This window comes from Gracilinanus agilis, chromosome 5 (assembly GCF_016433145.1).
Source record: "Gracilinanus agilis isolate LMUSP501 chromosome 5, AgileGrace, whole genome shotgun sequence".
NCBI classification, from domain to species: domain Eukaryota; kingdom Metazoa; phylum Chordata; class Mammalia; order Didelphimorphia; family Didelphidae; genus Gracilinanus; species Gracilinanus agilis.
The window spans coordinates 300319469-300342695 of record NC_058134.1 but is presented as its reverse complement, the minus strand read 5'-3'; the positions used below and the strand labels follow the sequence as shown (position 1 = coordinate 300342695).

The 23227-nt window shown below is 49.9% G+C and overlaps 1 protein-coding gene across 1 annotated transcript; it reads right to left on the bottom strand.

Moving 5' to 3' along the window:
• Positions 1–2168: 2168 nt before the first annotated feature.
• On the bottom strand, positions 2169–22955 carry TTC38 (tetratricopeptide repeat domain 38). The gene is made up of 14 exons (XM_044679280.1): positions 22858–22955; positions 22502–22670; positions 22094–22175; positions 19766–19937; positions 18930–19103; positions 15162–15237; positions 14177–14296; positions 13635–13694; positions 11432–11470; positions 9187–9268; positions 8278–8443; positions 6550–6709; positions 4036–4109; positions 2169–3425 (listed from the first exon to the last, which is right to left on the bottom strand). The coding sequence occupies exons 1-14, from the start codon at positions 22953–22955 to the stop codon at positions 3332–3334; spliced, it is 1566 nt and encodes a 521-aa protein (XP_044535215.1). The 3' UTR covers positions 2169–3331.
• Between the last annotated feature and the right edge of the window lie 272 nt (positions 22956–23227).

Below are 23227 nucleotides of genomic sequence, written 5' to 3'. Positions count from 1 at the left end.
GGGGGGGGGGGCTCAGAGCAGGGGGGACTCAGAACAGGATCTGGGCAGGGCCCACCCTGGAACCCTCAGGGGCAAACAGAGCAGAGGGATGGGGTTGGGAGGGTGACGCAGATGAGGCGCCTGCGGTTCCTGTAAGTAACTGAGGACACTCAGGCCTGAAGTGGCTGTGGGGAAACTGGCCAGACAAACAGCGCACGATCTCGGTGCTCATCCTCTTCCTTGGAAAGGGCCTCAGACTGGGATGGCGTCATGTCTGGGACGCCAACACTCCCTCCCTCTTGGGGATCTGTGGGTGCTCTGGAGGGCCAGCTCTGGCCGGGGTCGGCCCCTGGCTCTGCTCTGGGGTAAGCAGGAGCGCCCCTTTGTTGAGGCTCTCTGCGCTCGGCCTACCTCACAGAGGGAGGATGCCATGCCCCCCCCCTCAGGGGCCCCAGCCAGAAAGAGCCAACATATGGCTCTAGTCCCCTCTCCTGGCCCCTGGCCAGAACCTTCGGGGTGCCTCTTGGCTCCTTAAGTTCTAGGCCTGGAGCTAGAACTGATCCTGATTAGAGGTCCTGCAGCCCAACCCCTTCCCTCCCATTGTACAGGTGGGGAAACTGAGGCCCAGGGCCACGGGACCATAGATTTGAAGGGAAAAGGGACCTTGGTACCAAATGTCCTCATTTACAGATGAGGAATCGGAGGCCCACGGAGCAGGGCGAGGATTTAGCCCAAAGCCTCCGGGGAAAGACTGGAATTTGACCTCGTCCGGCCCCTCCCAGGTGTCTCCAGAGGCCACGCTGAGCCCCACACCTGGCTCTCTGCTGCCCCGCACTGAGGAGGAGGCGGGCTCAGCGTCTGCACGCACGGAGGGTGTCGTGGTCCCCTCCCCCACGCCTTTCAAGGGCTACTCAGACACCGAGCGTGCTCAGGGTCCCCCTGGGTGGCCCTCTGGGTGGGCCGGAGGAGTCTGGCTCTGCAATCGCCTCTGTGCCCAGGTCTCCAGCCTCAGCCACCTGGGAAATGGGTACGTTCCGCATTCAAAGATGGCTCCAGCTTTGCCCTTCTCAGTCCATTGGGAGTTACTTCCCTCGTGTTTGAGCTCCTTTAAAAAGAAGGGGTTTTCTTCTTTGGCCAGTTGTGTCTAGTGAGCATGGAGGAAAATGGAAACGAGGCATTCGGGCCTCCTGGGATCGCCGTAGCACACTGGTCACAGCGGCCGGTTCTTATATTGCTGGCTTTTTTGGAACCCCTTCCCTCCCCCTTACAACTAATACCATGTGCTAGTTCCAAGCAGAGAGCAGTAAGGACAAGGCAATGGCGGTGAGGTGACTTGCCCAGGGTAGTCCCCCAAGGCAGGCCCGAGAGAGGGGATGGCAGGTGCATTATTGGGTGGAAAGAGAAACTGAGGCACACGAGTAAATGTGCTTCCTCAGCCCTCTGTCTCAGAAACCCCATTGCTCCATGCCACGGAAGGGAGCCAGCATTTTGTAGCCTTTAATGAGGAAGCCAGACACACAGAGGGGCAGGTTTCCAGCCACAGAATGGATGCTTTCTGACTGACACCCAAGCACCCTAGGGTCGGGGCTGGGGGGGGGGCACCCCCACAACCTCCATCCTGCTGCAGAGAAAGGGTGAGGAAACAGGAAAACTGATCAGGAAATCATGTGCTGGGAACTATAGAGAACCAGCTCTATATTTCTGGGGGTCCTGAGTGGCGTTTAGTGGCATCAGATGGAATGAGAACAGTCAGACTAAATGCTTGGCTCATAACTGCTCCAACTCCATGGAGTCTTGAGTTTAATATATACTATTTTCACACAAAGAAAAACTTACAGCTGATAGAGGTTACGAATTACACTAAAGAAAATCCTTGGAGGCTTCAGAGTAAAGATAGAACAGGGTCCAAGGCCGAATTCCAACCACCAATTAGTAGGAGGATAATTCTGGGAGCAGAAATCTATTTCATAGAGATCCTAAACAAATCGAGTCCTGTCCTCTTGATTTACAGGATTGCACCTGGTCAGATAAAGTCTTGTCTAGCTCTGTCCGTCTCCAGTCTTGATTATCTAAGTAATATATTTTTAGAGTTCAGGCTTCTTAATTATCAAGGAGAGAAACTGTTAACTCAGTAGCTGTTGGTCTGCTAAGGACTCAAAGCTTTCCAATAAGAATATTAAGAAAAGGTGGGGATCTGAAAAGGAGTCAAAAGAGGAGTCTCAGATTTTCATCTATTTAAGACTCTGTTTCTCTTATTGCCTCCCACAGGGAACTGTGGGATTTCACAGGATTCTAAGGAAAAGAGGGACTGGCGTTGGCTGGTGGGCACAGGCAGGGTCTCTGGGAGAGGTAAAGATGGCAGCCTTGCCCCTGATGGCCATGGGGCTCCGAGCGGGACATGAAAGGGAAGCCCCTGAGCACGAGCTCACACAGTGCAGCTTGGAACAGCGCCACTTTACAGAGGAGTAAGCAGAGGCCCAGAAGGCATGCTCGCTAAGCGTCATGGCACGTGGGCCCTGAAATGTCGGAACTACAGACCCGGGGAGTCGATCCGATTATTGAGATGCAGGTGCCCAGGGCTCTTATTGCTTCCCACCACAACTCAGTGAGGGAGGGAGGAGGGTGATGACCCTCATTTTACTGGGGAGGAAACGGAGGCTCTTGCCAAAGGTCAAGCTTGGAATTTTTTGCTGGAAAACCAGGTGTGATGGCAGCTGGGCAGCGCTTCCTTAGTGAAGAGGGGAGCTGGGCCCCAGGCCCAGAGGAGGGAGAAGCCTGGCTCTGTTGTGGGGGCAGGTGAGGAGGGCCCTGAGCCCTGGCCCTTCATGGCCTCTGGGACTTGCCTCATGGAGGGACTGGGGGGTGAGGTGGGGATGGGTTGGGGTTGGCAGACTGCTGCTGGCCCTCTCCGGGGCCCAGAATCCCACCTTCCTGGCAGGTCATTTTCTTGAAATGGCTGTAAGACCTTGGGGGGGGGGGCGCTCCGTCAGACTCCTTTCTTAGGCTTGACTCAATTTGTGATAAAATCACTTTCCCATTCCTTGATGCCAAACCAGAGACAGGAGAGGGAAGAAGAGGGCCTCATCACTGGCTGGCTCACTCCTTGCCTCTGTTTCCTTCTCGGTATAAAATACGGGGCTTGGATGCTTTGGTTCATGGCGATGATTCACAAAGAGGACGGCACTCTCAAATTCCAGAGGAGCGAGCGAGCGAGCATCCCCTCTTAAGGGGAAGTATAGGGGAATGGGGGCGCAGGTGCTGGGGGATTCCCTTCTCCAGAGGCTGGGGGGAGGCTGCTAGGGTGGCTCTCTCTGAATGGCTAGTTACGAGACTATGGCGGGGTGCCCAGGCTTTACTCCATGAGGTGCAGGGCTGATGCCTTCCGGATGAGGCGCTCGGTCAGGGGGGAGCCGGGCTTCAGGGCGTCCCTTTCCATGAGCAGGCTCCTGTGGAAACAATGGAGCATCATGGATGGCCTCCATCCCGGAGATCCCACTGCCGGGCCTGAGCCCCGAGGAGACTGAAGGGAGGGAACCAGGCCTCATCTGCAGGTAGGCAGAGAGCCTCAGCCTTAGCCAAGAGGGGACTTCCCTCTGAGAGCAGGGGAAACTGAGGCCCCGGCACACGGTAGTAAGTAGGTGCTAGGGCTAGGCCTTGAACTCAGAGCTCTTTTCTGCTGCGGTCCACCTCCAAAGGAGCCTCCCCCTGGGCCAGAACAGTTGCACACATGTGTGTGTGCACATGTGTGTGACAGAGAGAGAACAGAGAGAAAGATGTATGTGTGAGATGTGTGTGTGTGAGAGAGAGAAAGACAGAGAGACAGAGAGACAGAGAAGCACAGGGAGAGAGAGGAAGAGAAAGATAGAGATGAGAGATCTCTGTGTGTGTGTGTGTGTGTGTGTGTGTAGGCACTTCTGTTCCTGTCTCTCCCCCAGCCCCACGGAGGAGCAGTGTCCCTGCACGCCCAGCACCAGCCCCGGCACGGGCACTAAGGGAACGTGGATGGCAACGCCCAAGACGGCCCGGCCTCCCTGGGGTCTGCGCCCCCTCACCCACCTGGCCAGGTTCCTGTGGGATTTCTGCCTACACGTCAGGGCGGCCTGGACCAGCAGCTGATGGAAGACGTCCCTCTGAAAGACAAGTTTCCCAATGAGCGGATGGAGAAGTGTGGCAGGACAGCTTCCCCCGGCGGCCCCAGTCCAGGCTCCCTGGGAGGTGGAGGGCCAGTCTTCTGAGGACCCCCTCGCCCCATTGTTGAGGCCAAACAGCAGCCTGGGGCTGGAGGGGAGGCGTCAGGAGGGAGCACTCGCACTCAGGCCTTTCTGATGCTGAGGCCAGTCCCCCTCGCCTTCAGGTTCTGGGGTCTCTGAATGTCCCATGCCCCAACCAGGGAAAGGAGGCCTTCAAGCAGCTTTGGCATCTCCTTCCTCCTCCACCACCCTACAAGGCACACCCCACAAAGGGCTGTTAAGTCCATTTTACAGCAGAGAATGCTGAGTCTGGGAGTCACCCGAGAGCCAGGAGCTCAGCTCAGGCCGTCTGGCCCTCCTTCCAGTCCCCTCCTCTGTATTAGACAATTTCTCCAGCTTTTACAAGAGACAATAAAGGGGCTTTTCTGAAGAAGAAAAATGGTGAGGGGCTGGCTTGTCTCCCACCTGGGGAGCTGGAGGGCAAGGGGCTTCGAGGAGGCAGACAGCTGCCCTAGTTTCAGGCTGTCTCTTAAGGCACTGCCCTGGGGCTCGTGGAAAGCTTCCTGAAGAAAGGGGAGGGAGAGCAAGGGCCAGTCCCAGGCCGGGGGCTACTCTGGGAGGTGGGGGGGAAGGGTGAGCTAAAGCCTAGCAGGGTGCTATGTGTAGGGGAAGTGAGAAGCCCTGGCACACATCTCTGCTTAGGCATTGGGGGCTCTTGGCCTTGGCACCATTTTGTGGGTTTCTACTTGGACATGAGAGCCAAGAGAAGGAAGGCACAAGTTAGACCCGGAGGCAGGAGGCAGAGGCCCCACGGGGGCCACTGAGGCATGGAGGGCCTGGGCACCCGCTTTAATGCAGGGTCACCTGGCCAAGCCCCACTCACTCAGGGGCATGCCATAGTCCAGGGGCCATCTGGTGAGAAAGAAAGGGCAAAGACAATGCGGGAGGGAGGTCCCACAGTCCCCTTGCAGTCAGGCCCACCCTGGCTCACTTGCCCTTGGGTGGTCCCTATAGGATGGTTCTAGCTTTGGGGGAGTCAGGATGCCTGAGCCCTGACACCCTGGAGAGTCTCCCTATGGTAAGAGACACTATCCAAGGAGTACAAGCGCTCCCGGGGCTGGGTGAGGGGTTAGGTTTGAGAGGGGTGAGTGGTGCTGTGTGAGAAGGGACCTTTGGGTCTAGTCCACACTTTACTCAAAACAAGAATGAACTGTAGAATGCCTCTCCTTTAATCCAGCCATAGCACTGCTGGGTTTGTACCCCAAAGAGATCATAGATAAACAGACTTGTACAAAATTATTTATAGCCGCGCTTTTTGTGATGGCAAAAAACTGGAAAATGAGGGGATGCCCTTCGATTGGGGAATGGCTGAACAAATTGTGGTATATGCGGGTGATGGAATACTATTGTGCTCAAAGGAATAATGAACTGGAGGAATTCCATGTGAACTGGAACGACTTCTAGGAATTGATGCAGAGTGAAAGGAGCAGAACCAGGAGAATGTTGTACACAGAGTACATACTATGGTAAAATCGAATGTAATGGACTTCTGTACTAGCAGCAATGCAATGACCCAGGACAATTCTGAGGGATTTATGGTAAAGATGCTACCCACATTCAGAGGAAGAACTGCAGGAGTGGAAACACAGAAGTAAAACAACTGCTTGAACACATGGGTTGATGCAGATACGGTTGGGGATGTAGACTCGAAACAACCACACCAATGTAACTATCAATAATATGGAAATAAGTCTTGATTGATGACATACGTTAAAACCAGTGGAAATGTGCATAGGCCATGGGGGGTGGTGGTGGAAGGGGGAGGGGAAATAAAAAACATGTAACCATGGAAAATTATTCTAAAAAAATAAAATATTTAAATAATAACAAAGAATGAACTGTAGAGCATAATCACTGGATCTGGAGTTGGAAAGCCCTGAGTTCAAGTCCAGTTTCAAACACCGGCTGTGTGACCCTAAGCAAGTCACTTAAGCACTCACAGGCGCAGTTTACTCATCTGTAAAATAGGGTTTATGAAGGAACCTACTCCACAAGGTTGTTCTGAGAATCAGATAAGATATCCCATGTGAAGCACTTTGTGAACCTTAAAAGGCTATATAAACACTGGCTATTATTCTGATTACACATAGTCCAGACTCTGCTTGGATGCTTTTAACGATGGGGAACTCACTCCCTCAAAAAAGTCACTCATTCTATCTTTCCATAGTTCTTCCTATTATTAAATTCTTCCCTCCACTGGGCCCTGACCTGCCCCCAAAATTCCTTCAGCCTGGGCACAAAGACCTATTCTCTGTGGTCACAGAGAAACTATTAGATTCTCCTTCTGTGTATGCTGGCTCAGAGCCAGCCTTCTACCCACCTGAGCATTGCTGCCACCTATTTGGACAATCTTGTATCGGATCGGGAGCAGCAAGTCCACGGCTCTGTCAGGGTTTCCATTCTCCATCTCCATCAGGGACTGGCACAGGGGTAACCCCACCTCCTGGGCCAGCTTATGCTGGTGGTTCTCACCGGGATCTCTGCAAGGAGAGGAAACCACACCAGCTGGGTGAGAGAGATAGAGAAAGATGGAGAGACAGAGAGATGGAGGGATAGATAGACGGAGAGAGAGAGAAGAGAAGAGAAGGAAGAGAAATAGAAGAGAAGAAAAAGAAGAGAGAGAAGAGAAGAGAAGAAAAGAGAGAGAAGAGATAGACAGACAGAGACGGAGACACAGGCCAGGACAACGGTCTCTGGATTCTTGAAAGAACCATCATCTCGGAGGTAGGTGAAAGGCCCTGGCAGGCCCCCTGGCTCGGTAAGAATCTGGCTCTTGGGGAAGCGTTTGAGCCAGCTTTGGGTCCTAAGTACCGCTTCACCCAGGTAGGCATTTGCCCATGTAAATAGCAGTTCAGAACCCCAGAGCTGGAAGAGGTCCCTGCAGACTTCAGTCCAACTTGAACTAGAAGCGTCTCCTGACATCACGCCAAACTGCTTTTCGGGGCCTTCCCCTCGGCGTTCCTAGCTGTCCTCTATGTGATTGGCCCGAGGCCCCCGAAGACCTCAGGAGGGGCCGGGTAGGTGCTGAGACCAGAATTCCTCCCTTTGCGCCATGGCTTCCCTGTGGCCGACCCCCCTCCCCGAGCCCCAGGATCCTTGGCTGGCAGGTGCTCTGCTGACCATCGGGCCTGTGTCCGAGGCTCGGGGACTGAGCAGGAATTGTGTGTGCGCATACAGACATACATAACATATGTGGCCACGTGTATCTCTAACATGGGCTAGTTTCCTTCCCTTTGTACAAACTGATGATCGCCCCGAAGCTGGCAAAGGGGGGAGACTGTGGGATGGAGACAGCCCCGGCCTCCACACAGGCCACAGTGCCCCAGCGGGGGCTCTCCTCTGGGAGCCGGTGCGCAGGGCGGCCCAGGCTGACAGGGAGGACAAGCACATGTACTCACGAGGTGTGGACACAAAGTGATGCTTTCGCCCCGAGGAAGAGAAGGTTGTGTGTGCCTCTAGGGGGCGCCATCTGCATGCCTTTCCCTGGAGGGAGTGTGCTGGGAGGGCTCCAGGGGCTGCCTCAGCCTGACCCGCTCTGGGCCCCTTCGGGAGCTTCTGGCCTCTCTTCCTCCCAGGCTCTAAGCCTTGCCAAGGTCAGCTCCTCACTTACGGAGTGCCCTGGCTCCATGGCAACTGCACCATGACAACCGTCTCCTGGGGCACAGGCACCCTCTTGCCCGCATCGCCTCACTGCAGAAATCTGGCATGGCCCCGCCCTGCTCAAACATCTTCAGAGGCTCCCTGTGGCATCCTGAAGGAGGCACCTGCCTAGCACACAGGGTGCCCCCCAGCTTGGTGCCATCCTATCCATCCAGTCTGTCCCACCAGCCCAGACTATACATATCCTGACAAAATGGACCACTGTTCCTCAGCAATCTGTCCAGGGCTTTCCTGCCCTGTGTGTTCCCCTTTTTCTCTTGATAACTTCCTATAGAGGCCTTACAGCCTCCTCCTCCAGGATACCTCCCTGATGTCTCTTGTGAAGGACAATCTGCTCCCTTGGACCTTACAGGGGGGCACCTTGGGATCACACCCCTCGCTAGCTTACTGGGCCAGTTCCTGAAGAGTGGTCAGGAGCTCTTGGGCAGTCCCATGGTCCTTGGCCCCCAGGAAGGACATCAGGAAATGGGCATCATTAAAGAGCAGGATGTGGTCCCTGGAATGCTGCTTTGTAACAGGAAGTATGGCTTGCCAACGGTCCCCCACGGACACACCTACACACAGAACAAGCTCAGTCACAATGTGGGAGCAGATTGGCCCAGCAGGGAGGGAGCCATGCCCCCATTTTATAGGGGAAAATGGAGGCTCTGACAGAAGAAGGCACTTGTCCAAGGTCACACAACTGGGATGTGCCAGAGTCAGGATTCTTCCTCATCGCGATCATCCTCCTCTGGTGAAGCCTAGCTTAGCGAAATTCTTCCTCAAATGTAGTTCTTTATATTTATATTGAACAGGACACGCTGAGGAGTGGCCTGCCCATACAGAGGGCAGGGGGCTGCCAGCCATCCTTCCTCCCTAGCGTTGCGCCCTAGGCCACACCAGCTTTACTCAGCTCTTGGTTCTCCCTCTGATTCATATTCGCCCTATGACCTCGGGTTCTTTTTTAGATAAATTGTTATCTAGACAGGTCCCCTGTCATTTACTTGTGAAATTGTATGTTTGGGCCCTGGTGAAGGACTTTACATTGGTTTCTATGAAATGCCATCTTTTTAGATTTGAGCCAATGTTCAAGGCCATTGAGTCTTGGGGGACCTAGAGTCCAATAAGCCTGCTCCTCTCTTTCCTCTGAATCCCTGGGAGGTTGAATAAACCTGCCACAGGGTAGTTCTGGAAGTCACAGATAACAATGTTGGGCAGCACTGGGTCCAGGCCAGACAAGGCCTGATCACTTTTGGAAAACCCTAAACCAAGAGATGCCAATGGGAAGGAAAGAAGGAAAGAAGAAAGACGGACTCACCTTCCATCTGAAGTCTGTACATCATGGAGCAGCTGTCTACTATGTCAAGCATGGAGCCCGTTGACAGAAAGCTGGGTGCAATCTGCAATACAGATGTTTCTACTTAGGCCACATGTAATTGTGGACCCGACCTGAAAGCCCCACTAGATCCTGGACCCAGTGTGGTCCAAGGACTCAGTGTTGATTGGCAACCATGGAGGGAGCTTTTACCTTGGGAGCTGTCCACAATAATGAAATGGACATCAGTTAACCTTTATATAGAGCCTTTTGTGTGCTAAGATCTTAAAAACATGGTCTCACTAGACCTTCATAACAATTCTGGGAAGTAGATACTATTATTATTAACATTTTACAGTTGAAGAAACTGAAGCAATAGGTGAAGTGACTTGCCTAAGGACATATGGCCAGAGAATGTCTAAAGTCACATTTGAATTCAAGTCTTCCTGACTCCAGGTCAGTACTCTGGGCACTGTACACCCTCTAGCTGCCTTGGAACAAACAAAAACAAATAATAATAATAATAGTTCATTTATATGGTGACTACTGTGTGCCAAGCACTATGCTAAGTGCTTTAAAAACATGATTTCATTTTATCTTCCCAACAACTCCCAGAGGCAAATGCTGCTATTATGTCCATTTCACAGATGAGGAAACAGAAGCAGACAATAGCTAAGTGACTTGTCCAGGGTTGCACAGGTAGTACATGGTTAAGGCCAGTTTTGCACTTGGGTCTGCCCAACTCCAGGTATAGCTTCTAGATACCTAGGCACCATATCAATAGACAAAGAAGTATCAGTACTTAACATATATGCACCAAATGGTACAGCATCCAGATTTTTAAAGAAGAAACTATAGGAGCTTAAGGAGGAAATAGATAGTAAAACTATACTAGTGGGGGACTTCAAACTTCCTCTATCAGAACTAGATAAATTTAATCAAAAAATAAATAGGAAAAAATAAAAGAAGTGAATGTAATTTTAGAAAATTTAGATTTAGTAGATATCTGGAAAAAACTGAATAGGGATAAAAAGGAAAGTACCTTCTTTTCAGCAGCTCATGGCACATACACAAAAACTGACCATGTACTGGGGCATAAAAACTTCACAACCAATTGCAGAAAAGCAGAAATAATAAATGCAACTTTTTCAGATCATAATGCAATAAAAATTATAATCAATACAAGTTCATGGAGAGGCAAATTAAAATTAGTAGGAAACTAAATACTCAAAGTGGTGGGTCAAAGAACAAATCATAAAAGCAATCACCAATATCATTAAAGAGAATGATAATGAGGAGACAACATATCAAAAATGCATGGGTTACAGCCAAAGCAGTACTCAGGGGAAAATTTATATTCCTGAATGCTTATATTAATAAATAGGCACTGTATCAGAAGACTTCAGATGAAGATTTAATTTTCTGATTAAATTTAATGTGGTCACTTCAGTGAGAGTTAAGTCAATATAAAAAACTTTGTCGACAAGATCACATTGATCCATTCATTCACTCCACAAACACAGATCCAGTTCCCAATGTATGCTTGGCTAAGGGAAGATAATGCCTTTGAAATAAAGTCCTCTTGAGGCCCTCCTGGAGCAGTGAGCCTGTGTGGGCCTTCCCAGAAAAGAAAGGCATCCCTATCCCCATTTCACAGATGAGAAAACAAAGGCAGAGATGGGAAAAGCCCAGACTCTAGTGGCAAGACCCTTATGGCTGGGGTGGAGGCAGAGGGGAGCAGAAGACAGAGCTGAATCCCAGTCTTTCCTTCCACAAGTTGGCACATTCCTGACATACAGAGGGAGAGACTGAGACCCAGAGACTTATCCTGAGACATCCAGCCAAGGCTGCCCCCAGGTCCTCTGACCCCATACCTTATCCTCTTTCCAGGTGAGAGGCTGCTTGCTTTGGGCAGTGTTAATGCTCCCTGGTCTTAGGAATAAAATGTTTTATGGACCCAACTCTCCCTTCTAGGTAAGGCAAAACCGAGGCCCTGTAGACAGGTCTGATCACCTTGGGCAGAGCTGATATATAGGTCAATGTCCTTAATGGGGACCCCAAGAACAGACTGTTGGGTGAGACCACCTTCTTTGAGGGAAGGAGAGCCCCACATGGGACCTATCCATCCAATCAAGGATGTTCCCAACCTTCCCAGAATGGGGCAGAAGGGGCTTTACCCTAGAAACCTCCTGGAATATGGGGTTAGCTGGGCCTCAAGTGAAGGGCCCAGAATGACATGTGTACTCACGTGGTCATCATAAATGGTCAGGGCAGCCTCATATTCACCCTACAAAAACAAAGTTACTTTGAGTGGCATGTGGGTGACTGGATCTGAGAAGAGCTTCCTGAAGCCTGGGGCCTCCTGCTGACCAAGGGGCATGGTCTTGGGGCACATTGAGACCTACATTTTGGACATAGCCCTCAAGGGGGGCAATTGTTGGACTCCTTGTGTTTGTCCCAAGTGGTGTGAGATTTGGAGAGGGAAAATAGATTTTTGTAAATTGACAAATTAAAGAAAAATAAAATAAGCCTTAAGACACAGGTCTTACAAACTCACAGGACCACAGAGGCAGAGCTAGAAGGGAGTTAGGAGGCCTCTGGTCTGACCTGTTCACTGTCCAGAAGAGAACTAAAGAGAAAGGACTTAGCCAAGGTTTAGGAGAACTCATGGCCTCTGACTCCAGAGCCAGAGAGTACCCTGCCCACTGCACTGCTCAGCCTCCCAAATCAATAGGAAAGAATCAAAGTCTCCCCCTGTCACTAAGAGCTGGCTAATTGTAGTGTAAGGACTTGAGTCAGGAAGGCCCAGCAAGGACATTTCTTAGCTGTGTGACCCTGGGCAAAAACTAGCTGTCTCCAAGTCTCCCTTTCCTTTCTGGCAAAATGGGGATGATGATGATGACCTTTTCCCCAAGACCACTGAGCAGAGATAACTTCAAAGGAGGTCAGGGATCCTGGGGAAGCCCCCCATCCTAGATAGCTACGTTCCAAGGCTGGCAACTCTGGGGGCTCCTGGCAGGGAGCAGAGCCAATCTGGGTATTAGCTGAGGAAATTATCCTATTCTAGAGGGAGGCCCTGAGGCTCGAGCCCCTGCTAGACCAGCAGAACATGAGGAGTATGTTCCCCGGTGATCATCAGTCCCTTTTGTCCCAAGAGTCACCCTTCTGAATGACCTCCAGTTCTGGAGCAGGCAGTAGGGAGCAAACCAATCTCAGAGCCCTCTGTGGTTTGAAACCATGCCCTGGGTATGGAGCAGAGGGCACTGGGGCCCAGAGATCCATGGGAGTGGAAGCTCCCCCAGGGGCAGGGACTGCTTCGCTTCTGTCCTGGGATCCCCAGGCCCCAGAGCAGCACCTGGAGCTTCAACATTGACCTGTCATTGTTGTTGGGAATAGACTTTGTTCTTGGGATCAGCCTCAAAGTCAGGAAGGGAACCTGGGCATCCTGATCCCAGGCAGCCCTTCTGTTACCGACCACCTGCCAGGAGGATTCTGAGACTTAAGAAATGACATTAAGATCAAACTGAGGTCCACAAACATGGATTAAGCACCAACTGTGTACTGGACTCTGGCAAGTCTGGGAATACTGTTCTCAAGGGGCTTCCTGGGATTATTGAGGGAGTGGGGCAGAGTAGTAGCTAGTGAGCCTTCTAGCATTAAAGGAAACCAAGTCACAATAATCATAGCATTTATCTGACACTTTCAGAGTATCACAGATTGTTATCTCATTATCTCACAGTTTTATCCCTACAACTATAGTCTCATTTTATCTTACAATAAACCTGGGAGGTCAATGCTATTATTATCCACTTTATAGATTGGGAAATGGAGGCATCAAGAGCTGAGATTTGCATGAGGTCACCCAGTCACTAAGAGTTTCAGGCTGGATTTGAACTCAGTTCCTCTCAATTCCATGCCCAGTACTTCCTCCATCCAATGGGCTGCCTCACTGAGCCGAGGGAGCAGTCGTCAGAGATGGGGCAGAGAGGAACCTCAGATAAGTTATTAGATAGAGTTACAATTGGGGCAAAAACAGCTCAGGAGAAGATGGATGTCCCCCATGCAGGGGATGCCAAGAGAGGGAGTCGGGAATATGAGGGTAGCCTGGGATGGGCTGGGGCAGGGACTGTCCTGTATGGAGAGGCTGGCAGTGGGACCCCTGGAATGGCAGGTGGTCAGCAAGGCCCAGGGACAGAGGTCCCCGCAGGACTAAGTACAGGAGCTTACCTGCTGCCCCCCGAGGTTGGTGCTGCAGGACAACATGCCACTTGCCCAGTCTGGTGTTAGCTCAGTGCCCCCTTCCCACTCTGGGGAAGCCCCAAGCCACTGGTCCCACCTGTTCTCTCTTTGCCTTGACATATACATGTGCCAAACATTAGACAGTGCTCAGGCATCACCAGGAAGAAATGGGGCCTCCTGGGCCGGGGCAGCCAATGCCACTGACTACTCACCTTTTCAATCAGGTACAAGGCCCAATGCCAATAGTTATGGCAAGCAAGCATGTCACGGTCCTGGGGAAGGAACAAATGCATCAGGAAGAGCCCGAGAGGCTGGGGTGGTTCTGAGGCCGGGGCCAGGGAAGACAGGGGTCCCTAGTCTCAGAAGACTACCCCCCTAAGTGAGAGAGGCTCATGAGAGGGTTGGCTATAGGAGTAAGCAGAGAGCCATGATCTGTAGTGGCAGAGGGAGGTTCCCCACTAATGTTGCTAAAGATATAGAAGAGAGGAAGGAAAAAGATTCACTCATTCCACCCTTTGTTATTCCAAACCCGTTAGGGAGTCTGAGAACTGGCAACAGGTATGCTCTCTGAATCACTCAGCAACACCAGAGGCACTGACTGACCAGCAGTAACCCCGGAAGTCCCCCCCACCCCCCAGTTAATCCTTCCTGAAGGAGTATTTATTTTTGAGAACTTAATCTCCCAACTTCAATGCACTTTTCCCTCCATGGGGTTGCCTAGCATTTGGCCAATGATTGGGGGATGGAGGGTTACCTTCCAGTTGGTCTCAGAGCGTTGCATGAACGAGACTCCCTCCTTGATTGCTGCCTTCATCTCATAGACATGGGCTAGTGTGTGCACCGACCAGGCATCTGTGGGATTCACGGACAGGGCCTGTGGGGATGGAAGAGATGAGGGAGATGATTCTCTGGCTCTAGGACGGCTCTGAGCAGCTGGGAGAGGCCTCAGTGGCCACTTGGTGAAACCCAGACTGGACAAAAGATTCCTGAGATCGAGTGGTGGGAGGTGAGCTCCTCCCTATCTGTGCCTTGCAGTTGGGGGGTGGAAGGTTTTCCTGACATCCCCCCCAATTTGCTTTTTCTCTTAGTTCTGCCTTCTGAGGCCAAATGGAATCCTGGAATTCTAGAGTCAAAGTCTTAGAATTTGTGTGAGCAAGAAGGGGCCTCAGTGGCCATCTTATCCAGCTTCCTGTTCCTCCTTCCACACAATACCCCAAGTCTCCCTGCCCTCCTCCAGCTCCGTTCCCTTACTGTTGTATACAGGCACACTTAATAAGCACCTCAGTGCTTACCTAAGACAGCCCTATGCTCTAAGAATCCCAGTCTAGTAGGGAAAGAAGCCTCATTCAATGAGCAAATACAATGCAAGATGACTCAATACCATGATGGATGGTCTGTGGAAAAGCTGGCATGCTTCTGGATACCCAATGGGCAGACCTGCGAATTGTTACCATTGGAGGGAGAAGCAAGACGGGATCAGACAATAAAGGTCGCAGGATCCCAACCCTGAAGATTCCTAGCAGTGCTATCTTGGATGGCCAAAACCTGGAAAGGAGCCATGTGTCCAATAAATGGGAACAGCTGCACCACTGGGACCTGTGACATTCCATAATGGAATATTGCTGAGCCTGAGGTAGGATGGACACAGGAAGACTCCTGCACACTGAGGCCCAGGGGAGATGGCTGCAGGCCAGAAGAAGGAAGAGGGGATGGGGGCACTTTGGCATGACCTCCTTTACCTCTTTGGCCATCTTTTCTGCTTGATCATAGAAGTTGGTTTCCATCAATCCAAAAGAATAAATGCCTTTAACGTAGCTGAGAAAGGGAGAAGGAAAAGAGCCTTTTATCACTTAGTCAACATTTATTAAGTACCTACTATGTGCCTTACACTCAGGTCAATGAGTGTGAGGCAGCTTCTGTCCATGACTGGTGGACAACAAAATCATGAGAGGAAGTGGAGATGGTCCTTTCCTGGAGGGTGGAGAGAGGTCCTAACTCAGAGAGAATAGGGAGGGAGCAGCCAACGAGATGGGAAGGCAGCTTGGGGAAGAAGTGGAGAGTTTCTAGTCCTTCCACAAGCCAAGAGGGAGACTCAGCAGTGGATTGAGAAGGGAGTGGATGGGGCTGATCTGTGCTTAAAACAAAGGCATGTGGAGGCAGAGAAACAAGGAGAAGCTCATTGTCCTGATCTAGGCTAGAGGTAATCTGGGCCTGGACCCAAGTGGGAATTGTGTGAGTGGATGTGAGAAGGGGTCAGAGTGAGGAGGACAAGACTTGGCAAGTGAGTGGACATGAGGAGTAAGGGGAGGGCCTGGGGGTCCAGAAGAAGGCTGAGGTCCCACACCTGGGACACTGCAAGGACAGCAGTGCCTGGGACCAGGCCTCAACAGAAACAAGAGGGAGATCAAGAGGTGAGAGATTTAGGCTGTGTAAATGGAATTAACTCACCCTCATTCATTGTTTAGACTCTAGCCACCAGAAATAATGTCACCTCACCCAACTTAGAATTAAGTTGGGAGGGGGGAGGTCTGCTACCCACATGTGATAGATAGTAAGTGACAAATCAAAAACAAGGGACTGCCCTTTGGGCAGTCCAAAACAGTGTTGAGGCTGCCATTTGTCCACTTGAAATTGGAGGTGGATGCAGGAAGTGATGAAAGATGCTATCTTTTAAATATGATAAAACTTCCTGTGGAAGGTTGGAGCTTTGAACTTGGTGTGGAAGGATCTCTGGTGAGACCTCAGATTGCTTCCCTTTGAATTGTCACATGGGTAAGTTAGGCTGACACTCTCTCTCTTCCCTTGGCATTTCTGGAGGCTCTAGCCTCAAGGAGGCCTCTCTTAGTGGCTAGAAGCCTTGTTTAATTAACCTCTGTGTTCCTCTGCTGGGGCCTCTACATTCCTACCTGGTTCAAACTCTGGTCCGGGCCAGAGTTTCTCTCTCTCAATTTCCCTACCTTCAACCTTCCAAATTGTAAATAAACCACCATACAAGCCATCCTGATTTGGGTCTATTTTATTTTGAAATCGAGTTAATTGATTTCTGGTGACCATACCTTAAATATCTAGTTTCCCCTTTTATAAGGCATAGAGGATGGGTAGAGTTGAAAGGACCAGCCACTGAGCTGGGTGGAGAGAGAGGACAGCGAAGTCAGAGCAGAGCAATGGCCTGAGAATATACTGAAGGACTCTAGGGGAGCTTGATGGGCGTGGTGACTGGAAAGGCCAGGAGGGGCCAGGTCCTGAGGGAGGCAGAAAGAGAGGAAGTGGAACCCAAACAGAACTCCTTGCTACTTCCCCACCAACCCACCCCAACCCTCCTAAGTTCCCTGTTTCTTCTGAGGGAACCAGACTGACATCCTCAACTCACCCACCTCCTCTTCATGATAGGTAAGCATTCCCCTGTCACAGAGCAGGTACACCGATTCTGCCCCCCCCAATATTCCTCACATGGGTCCCCTTCTCTCCACTCACCACTATCGCCCTTGTTCAGAACCTCTCTCCCAGAAGCCCAGGAGGCTCTTTCATGTCCCTTCTCCTAACCTCCCAAGGACTTTACTAGTTCATTCCCTGGTACAGTGAGACTTTCAGTGGGCTCCTGGGGGAGGGCCTGGGTAGAGTTCCTCAAGGCTGACAAGTACCTTAGTTTGGCCACCATTTTGGCTCCCCTATCCCTGAGAGTGAAAGTAAAATTAGACCAGAGCAGGGGTTGGCAACGTATGGCTCTTGAGCCATATCTGGCTCCACCTCCCGACCGGCCAGTCCAGGCAGAGCCCCAGGATGTGCCCCATATTCCAGCGCCTTCTACCTCCATCCTCCTCCTTCCACAGGCGTTTATGGCTCTCACCGCCAAAATGGTTGCTGACCGTTGGACAAGAGAAACACACTTCTCTTTTACTTCAAAATCTAGTCCTTTTTTTTCTCTCTTATAATATGGCAACTTTCTGTAGTCATGGCTGCCAATAGGTAAGTGCTATATTAATGCAATTGTCTGCAGACTTATAAGACATAAATTACTTTAGTTGGGCCCTGATTAAAGTACCTGTTATAGATTTGTTCTTTTTTTTACTGATAATTTTTATATACATAGATTGTGACATTTTGATTTTGATTTTTTCTTCCAAAATTTAATTTTTCTTCTATTTTTCTTTTGATGTTTTTGGTTTTTCTTTTTTGACAATTGACTCATATACCCCATAACTCAACCATGTATTCTGAGTCGATCTGGGTGTTAGTTAACACCCTCCTCAGAGGGGATTGTATAATTTTTGTAAAATCCAATATTTAAAAATCGAGAGGAATTTCAGGAAAAGAAGCATGTTAACTCCCCAAATCAAGAAAATGAACTGTTTGAAGAAAGTGCCATAAAGAAACCTACACTGCATCAAAAGAGGCCTGAGGGTTCTTGACATGGCACCTCCAGGGCTTGAGACATGTTTGTAATTTGGCTTTGAGTCCCTTCTCTCACTTGGTGGAACCCTGCACTGTCTGTGATGAATGGAGGCCACGACTCATTTAAATCTCACAACCCTGTTAGAAAGCAGTCACCAGATTCTAGGAAAATGTGGCCTTTCAGGAAAGCCATTTTCAGGTAAAGAGAATCTCTAAAAGTCAATTGGCCCCCTACAACTCCACAGAGCTTAGCTCTGTTGTCCTTTGGACTCAAAGAGGATCAAGATGATGCCACCATGCCAGGGTCAATGTACACTGTGCCCAACAATGGCAGAGTAGATGGATCCAAGCCCCCCCAAATGGCCCAAGGGACCCAGGCACAGCCTCCTCTAGCTGCAGGGGCCTGGATGTCACCTCTGACAGCAATGCCACGTGACTGCAGGCATAGAATTCTTACCAGGATTTATGACAAAAGATGGAAATGACTCCCACAAAAAGAAAGGCAGGATCTGGAGGTTCTCAGGACTTAAAGTAGAGCGAGGCCTTAGAGGTCCTCTTCTTTTTACAGAATATGTGGGTGCCTAGTCTTCTGACTTAAAAACCAAAGGGCAGGGGTTTCCATACTGGGTGCAATCACCCCAAAGTTTAGTTCATTACAGCATTTCAGGGAGGAGTATGTTGAAAACTCAGGTCAAATGTCTCATTCCTCACAAAGCCTCCTGTACTTCCCCCTCCTCAGGTGACCCCTCACTCACCAGAACACTTATTTATTTCTAACCCATGTGGTGTTTAATCAAGTGTCTACACATGAGTGGCCTCTGCCCAGATAATCAACCAACCAGTAGGTATTTGGTGCCTCCTATATGCCAGGCGGTGGGGATGCAAATTGAGAGCCTGGCCCAGGGTTTACCATGGCGGTTGGCATGGAGAAAGCCTTTGATTGATGCTTGTGGATTGATTGAGGGATTGATTGAGCAACTCCAGCCTCTCACTTGCAAAGGAATCACCTTCCACAATGCTCTTCTCAGTGGCCATCCAGCCACCATTTGCCAAGGGCAACTTGCTTCCTTCCAAGGAAATCCAAGACCCACAATACTCCCAAAAGAGCCACATACCTGCTGAGGGGAATGTTGGGGGTCCAATAAGGAAAAACTCGAGCAACAGAGTCCCTCATCTGAGCCAGATACCCCAGATAGAAGAAGGCATCATGGGAAAACTTCAGTGCCAACATGTCAGTGGGGTAGTCCTGGAGGATCTGTTCCCAGATGGCACATGCTTTTGGCAGGCACCTAGAAGTCAAAGGGGGGATGCTGGGAAGGAGCCATGGTAGGTTCAGCACTGAGTAGTACTATGGACCTCCTCCATGGCCTTCTTTTGGCATGCAGGAGATCCTCAGGCATGAGCTTGGACAGGATCACCCACTCTGGGAAGGTTCTGATTAACGGCTTAGAGTTTGGTCTTTGGCAAACCAAACATGATAGCCCTAGGCTGACCCAAAGGGCATTAATTCTCAGTCACAGTAAAGATTATTCAAAGGTCCTTACCAGTTCTGAAGTTGATCATTGGGAAAAGCCCCTTAGGAATCATTTTAAGTGGGAAAGGACTAGGTTCATGCCAGGAAGAGCCCTAAAATAGTAGGGCTCAAAAGGAACCTAAAACATGGAATGTCAGAGCTGGGAGGGAGAGGCCTGAGAACACAGCTTGTCAGAACTGGAAAGGACATTGGAATATAAATCACAGAATGTCAATGTTTGGAGGACTTCTAGGGGACAACAAGATCATCCTCATTTGACAGAAGAGGGGCCCCACAGTGCCGCCACAGAGCCCTTTGGTTTTCAAATTCTTTCTCTGACCAGGCCAGGGGCCCCTTCCCTTCCTCCTCTCATCATCTCCCTCTGACAAGAACATGAGTCTCCACTTCTATTTCTGTGAGCCCACCCACTTTCCTCACCCCTTAGCGAACATATCTACAGCAGACACATGTAGCTGCTCCCGATCTGTCAGGTTCTGCTTCCTGGAAAGTTCCATCATTGTCTCCATGGAGATGCGAAGGTCTTGATTCAACAGCACTGAGGTCCCCGTGCCAATGAGTGCCAGGCCATTGGAGATCACATGCCCCATCACTGAAGAAAGTCATTGAAAGCTGTGAGATACCTGGGATAGATACCTGGGAGAGAGTCGCCACCTAGTTGAGTGGAGCTGGAAGCAGACCCTGAAAGCTGCTCCTCTTGCCTGTGAGCAGGACAGCCCAACTGCCCTGGCATGCGAGGTTCTTGGCCTTGAGCCAAGCTCAGACTCTTTTATACTCTACTTGGACAGCATCATGGCAGATAGGAGAAGGCCATGGAGGATGGTCAGGGGAGTCAGCTGCTTCAAATAGGAGAGATGTGGCAGAAAAAGGCCATGTCCAAGAGCTGGAGAATGGCCACACTGATCAGAAATAGGGATGCAGAAAAATAATAAGGAGTGTGCTCTGGAGAACAGAGAGCTGCTTTTCGGGCCAAGAGCCCTGGGTTCAAATCTTGCCTCAGACCCATCCTGGCTGTGTCAGCCTAGACAAGTCATTTAAACCCTCAGTATATCCAGGCTCTTATGGCAAGGGTCCTTATCTAGGGATCCTTGGGCAGATTTCAGGGGATCTGCAGACTGATTTACTTAACATTTTTTTATTAAAGTTCTCTCCATGTGAGTGGCTTCCTTTGTTGTTCTCTGTATAATTTATGCATTTACAAACAGTAGTTGAGAAGGCATTGCCAGCCTGAAGGCTGGAGGGGTCCTGGACATAAAAAAAGGGTAAGAGCTCTGCCTTCTCTGCTCATCTGTATTGGGAGAGGGAGGAATCTAGGAGGCTTAGATCCCTACATTGGAGGGGATGTCGATTATGTGGCCCACACTCCCAAGAACCAGATTGTTATGTAGTCAGAAATATTTAACAAAATAAGGTCATCCTCACGTAGGCAACATTGCATCTTAAAGGAAGCTAATATATCACTGTCACAAAGATCCTCATCTATGGTTTGGGAGCATGTTCATGTTTGAATTAGATCTACCACTGATCTATACCAAAGAATCACCAGTCAGGTTTACAAAAGGAACAATGATTGGACTATGAGGATTTTGGAAAGGAAAGATCTGGGCAGACTCATAAAGAGGAGGTGACAGTAAGGAGCTGTCAATATAAATATACTCTAGACAACATGAGTGAGGATGACCTTCCTGAGCATCATGTCTGTGAGGATGATCCTCCTGGGCTTCGGTCAATGAGGATGAGCATCGTCAGGCTTCATGTCAGTGAAGATGATCAAGGGCTTCATGTGAATGCTTTCATGTCACTTGAGGATGACCTTCATGGGTTTCTGTCAATGAGGTAGGTCACTTCATGGGCTTTGTTTCAGTGATGACCACCTTCAAAGCCTTCATTTTAGGGAGGATGGCCTTCATGGACTTCTTGTCAGTGAGGATGACTATCAAGAGCTTTATGTCAATGAGAATGACCATCATGCCAGTGAGGATGACCTTCATGGGCTACAAAGCTCAGCTCAGACAGTGGACAGAACTGATTTTCCAAGCCCAATCTGACATGATCTTCGCCTTCTGAGCTCCACAGGGCAGCATATGTTAAGAGGATCCTCCCTCTTTCAGGCTGTTTGCAATGATCATGATAATCCCTGGGCAGCTTAATCTCCTTAAACAACGAGTCTGATTGGTCAGTAAACTACAGTGCCTCCTTCTTTCTCCCAGGATCAAATATAAAATCCTCTCTTTGGCACTCAAAACCATTTAGAGTCTGCCTCCCCCACCCCCTTCATTATTTTTACATCTTGTTCTGCCCTGTAGATACTCTGCAGGTACACCAGCTTCTGCTCCTCCTCCTGGCCTGACTTTCCCCATTTCCTGCCTCGGGGTATTTTCCCCTGCCACTCTTTTTGCCTCCTGGCTTCCTCCCTAGAGGAACCTTCCTTAGTCTTCCTTAATGTCAGTGCCATCCCTCTGGGATTGTCCAGTTTACCATGCACACATCTGTTTGTACCTATTTTACTTGCCATCGCCTTCATTTGATTGGGAGCTCCCTGAGGAGAGAGGCTCTCTTCTTTGCCTTCCTTTGTATCCCCAGGGTTGAGCCCAGAGTCTGGCATACAGCAGGCACTTTATCAGTGCTGTAAGTCCTTAGAGTGAATTTCTTAGGTTTATGTAAATTATGTAAACTATAAATTTCCAGACAAATATTTGGGAACCAAATACAGTAAAGAGACCCATGCTTGTTTTGAGGGGCCCTTACCAAAGGTTGGATCTGCTGCCTTGAGTTTGGAAAAGCATCCTTCCAGACCGCCAAGACTCTTGTCATTGGTCCATGTCACATACTGAAATAAGGAAAACTGTGCTCACAACCAGGAACTCCTGACAAGGATTCATCAAACCCAGTCTCAAGGGGCCTGGGACTGTGGAGGCCTCAGACCCTGATAAACTCTGGGGCTCAATTTTCCACTGTACCCTCAGAGGTGGAGAGTAGTTGTGTGGTTATTCTTATTTTAAAGGTAAGGAAACCTACAAGTCCTAGTTTCCCTCTGTAGAATGGAGGAGGGTTGGAGTAGATGGCTCCTGAGATTCCCTCTAGCTTTGGGTCCTAGAATGGAAGGAACCACTGAGATTCTCCCCAACATGGAAAAGACCCTCTACACTGGAATACCTGAGTCAAGGAGGCATCAAACAGCTTACAAGCTTCATTACTGGTGGTCGAGAGAGACAGGCCTTCATCCTTCCAAGCCTGGAGATGTGATGAAGGGGGACAGTATTTGGTCAAAGGATTAAAAGAAAAAAATCCAGAAATTAGGGGGGGAAACCCAGACCATGATTTTCTAGAAAGTATTGGTTTATGTAAGATGGAGTACAGAGTTTACTGCCGGAGTAAAGATTGTTTTGTGAGTCAAAGGGGTCTTGGGAGGAGGTTCTAGTCCTGGGAATCACGACCCCTCAGTGCCATGTGGATTCTGCCACTACAGTGTTAGATGACCACAGGAAAATAAGCAAGTTCCTTCTTCTCACTGGCACCCAATTATCTCCTCCATAAAACGAGAGGGGAGGCCTAGATTTAACAGTCCCTCTTCTAAGGTCTGAAATTCTAGGTTCTGTTCTAAGGACATTCTAGTTCTCTCATTCCCTGTTCCAAGGCTTTTCCCAGAGTCGTTATTCTGAGTTCTCAGTCCTTTCCAGTACTCCTATCTCCTGTACTTATACCTCCTAGATTTGTCCTCAGTTCTAGGGTTCTTTCGAGCTCTCCCATTCCCTGTTCTAAAGCTCCCCCTCCTAGATTGGTCCTTCTGAGTTCTCGGGTCCCTCTCAGCTCTCCCATCCCCTATTCCAGTAAACTTATAAAGAGAGGCAAGGGTTGTGTAAAAAGTAAACAATGAATTTG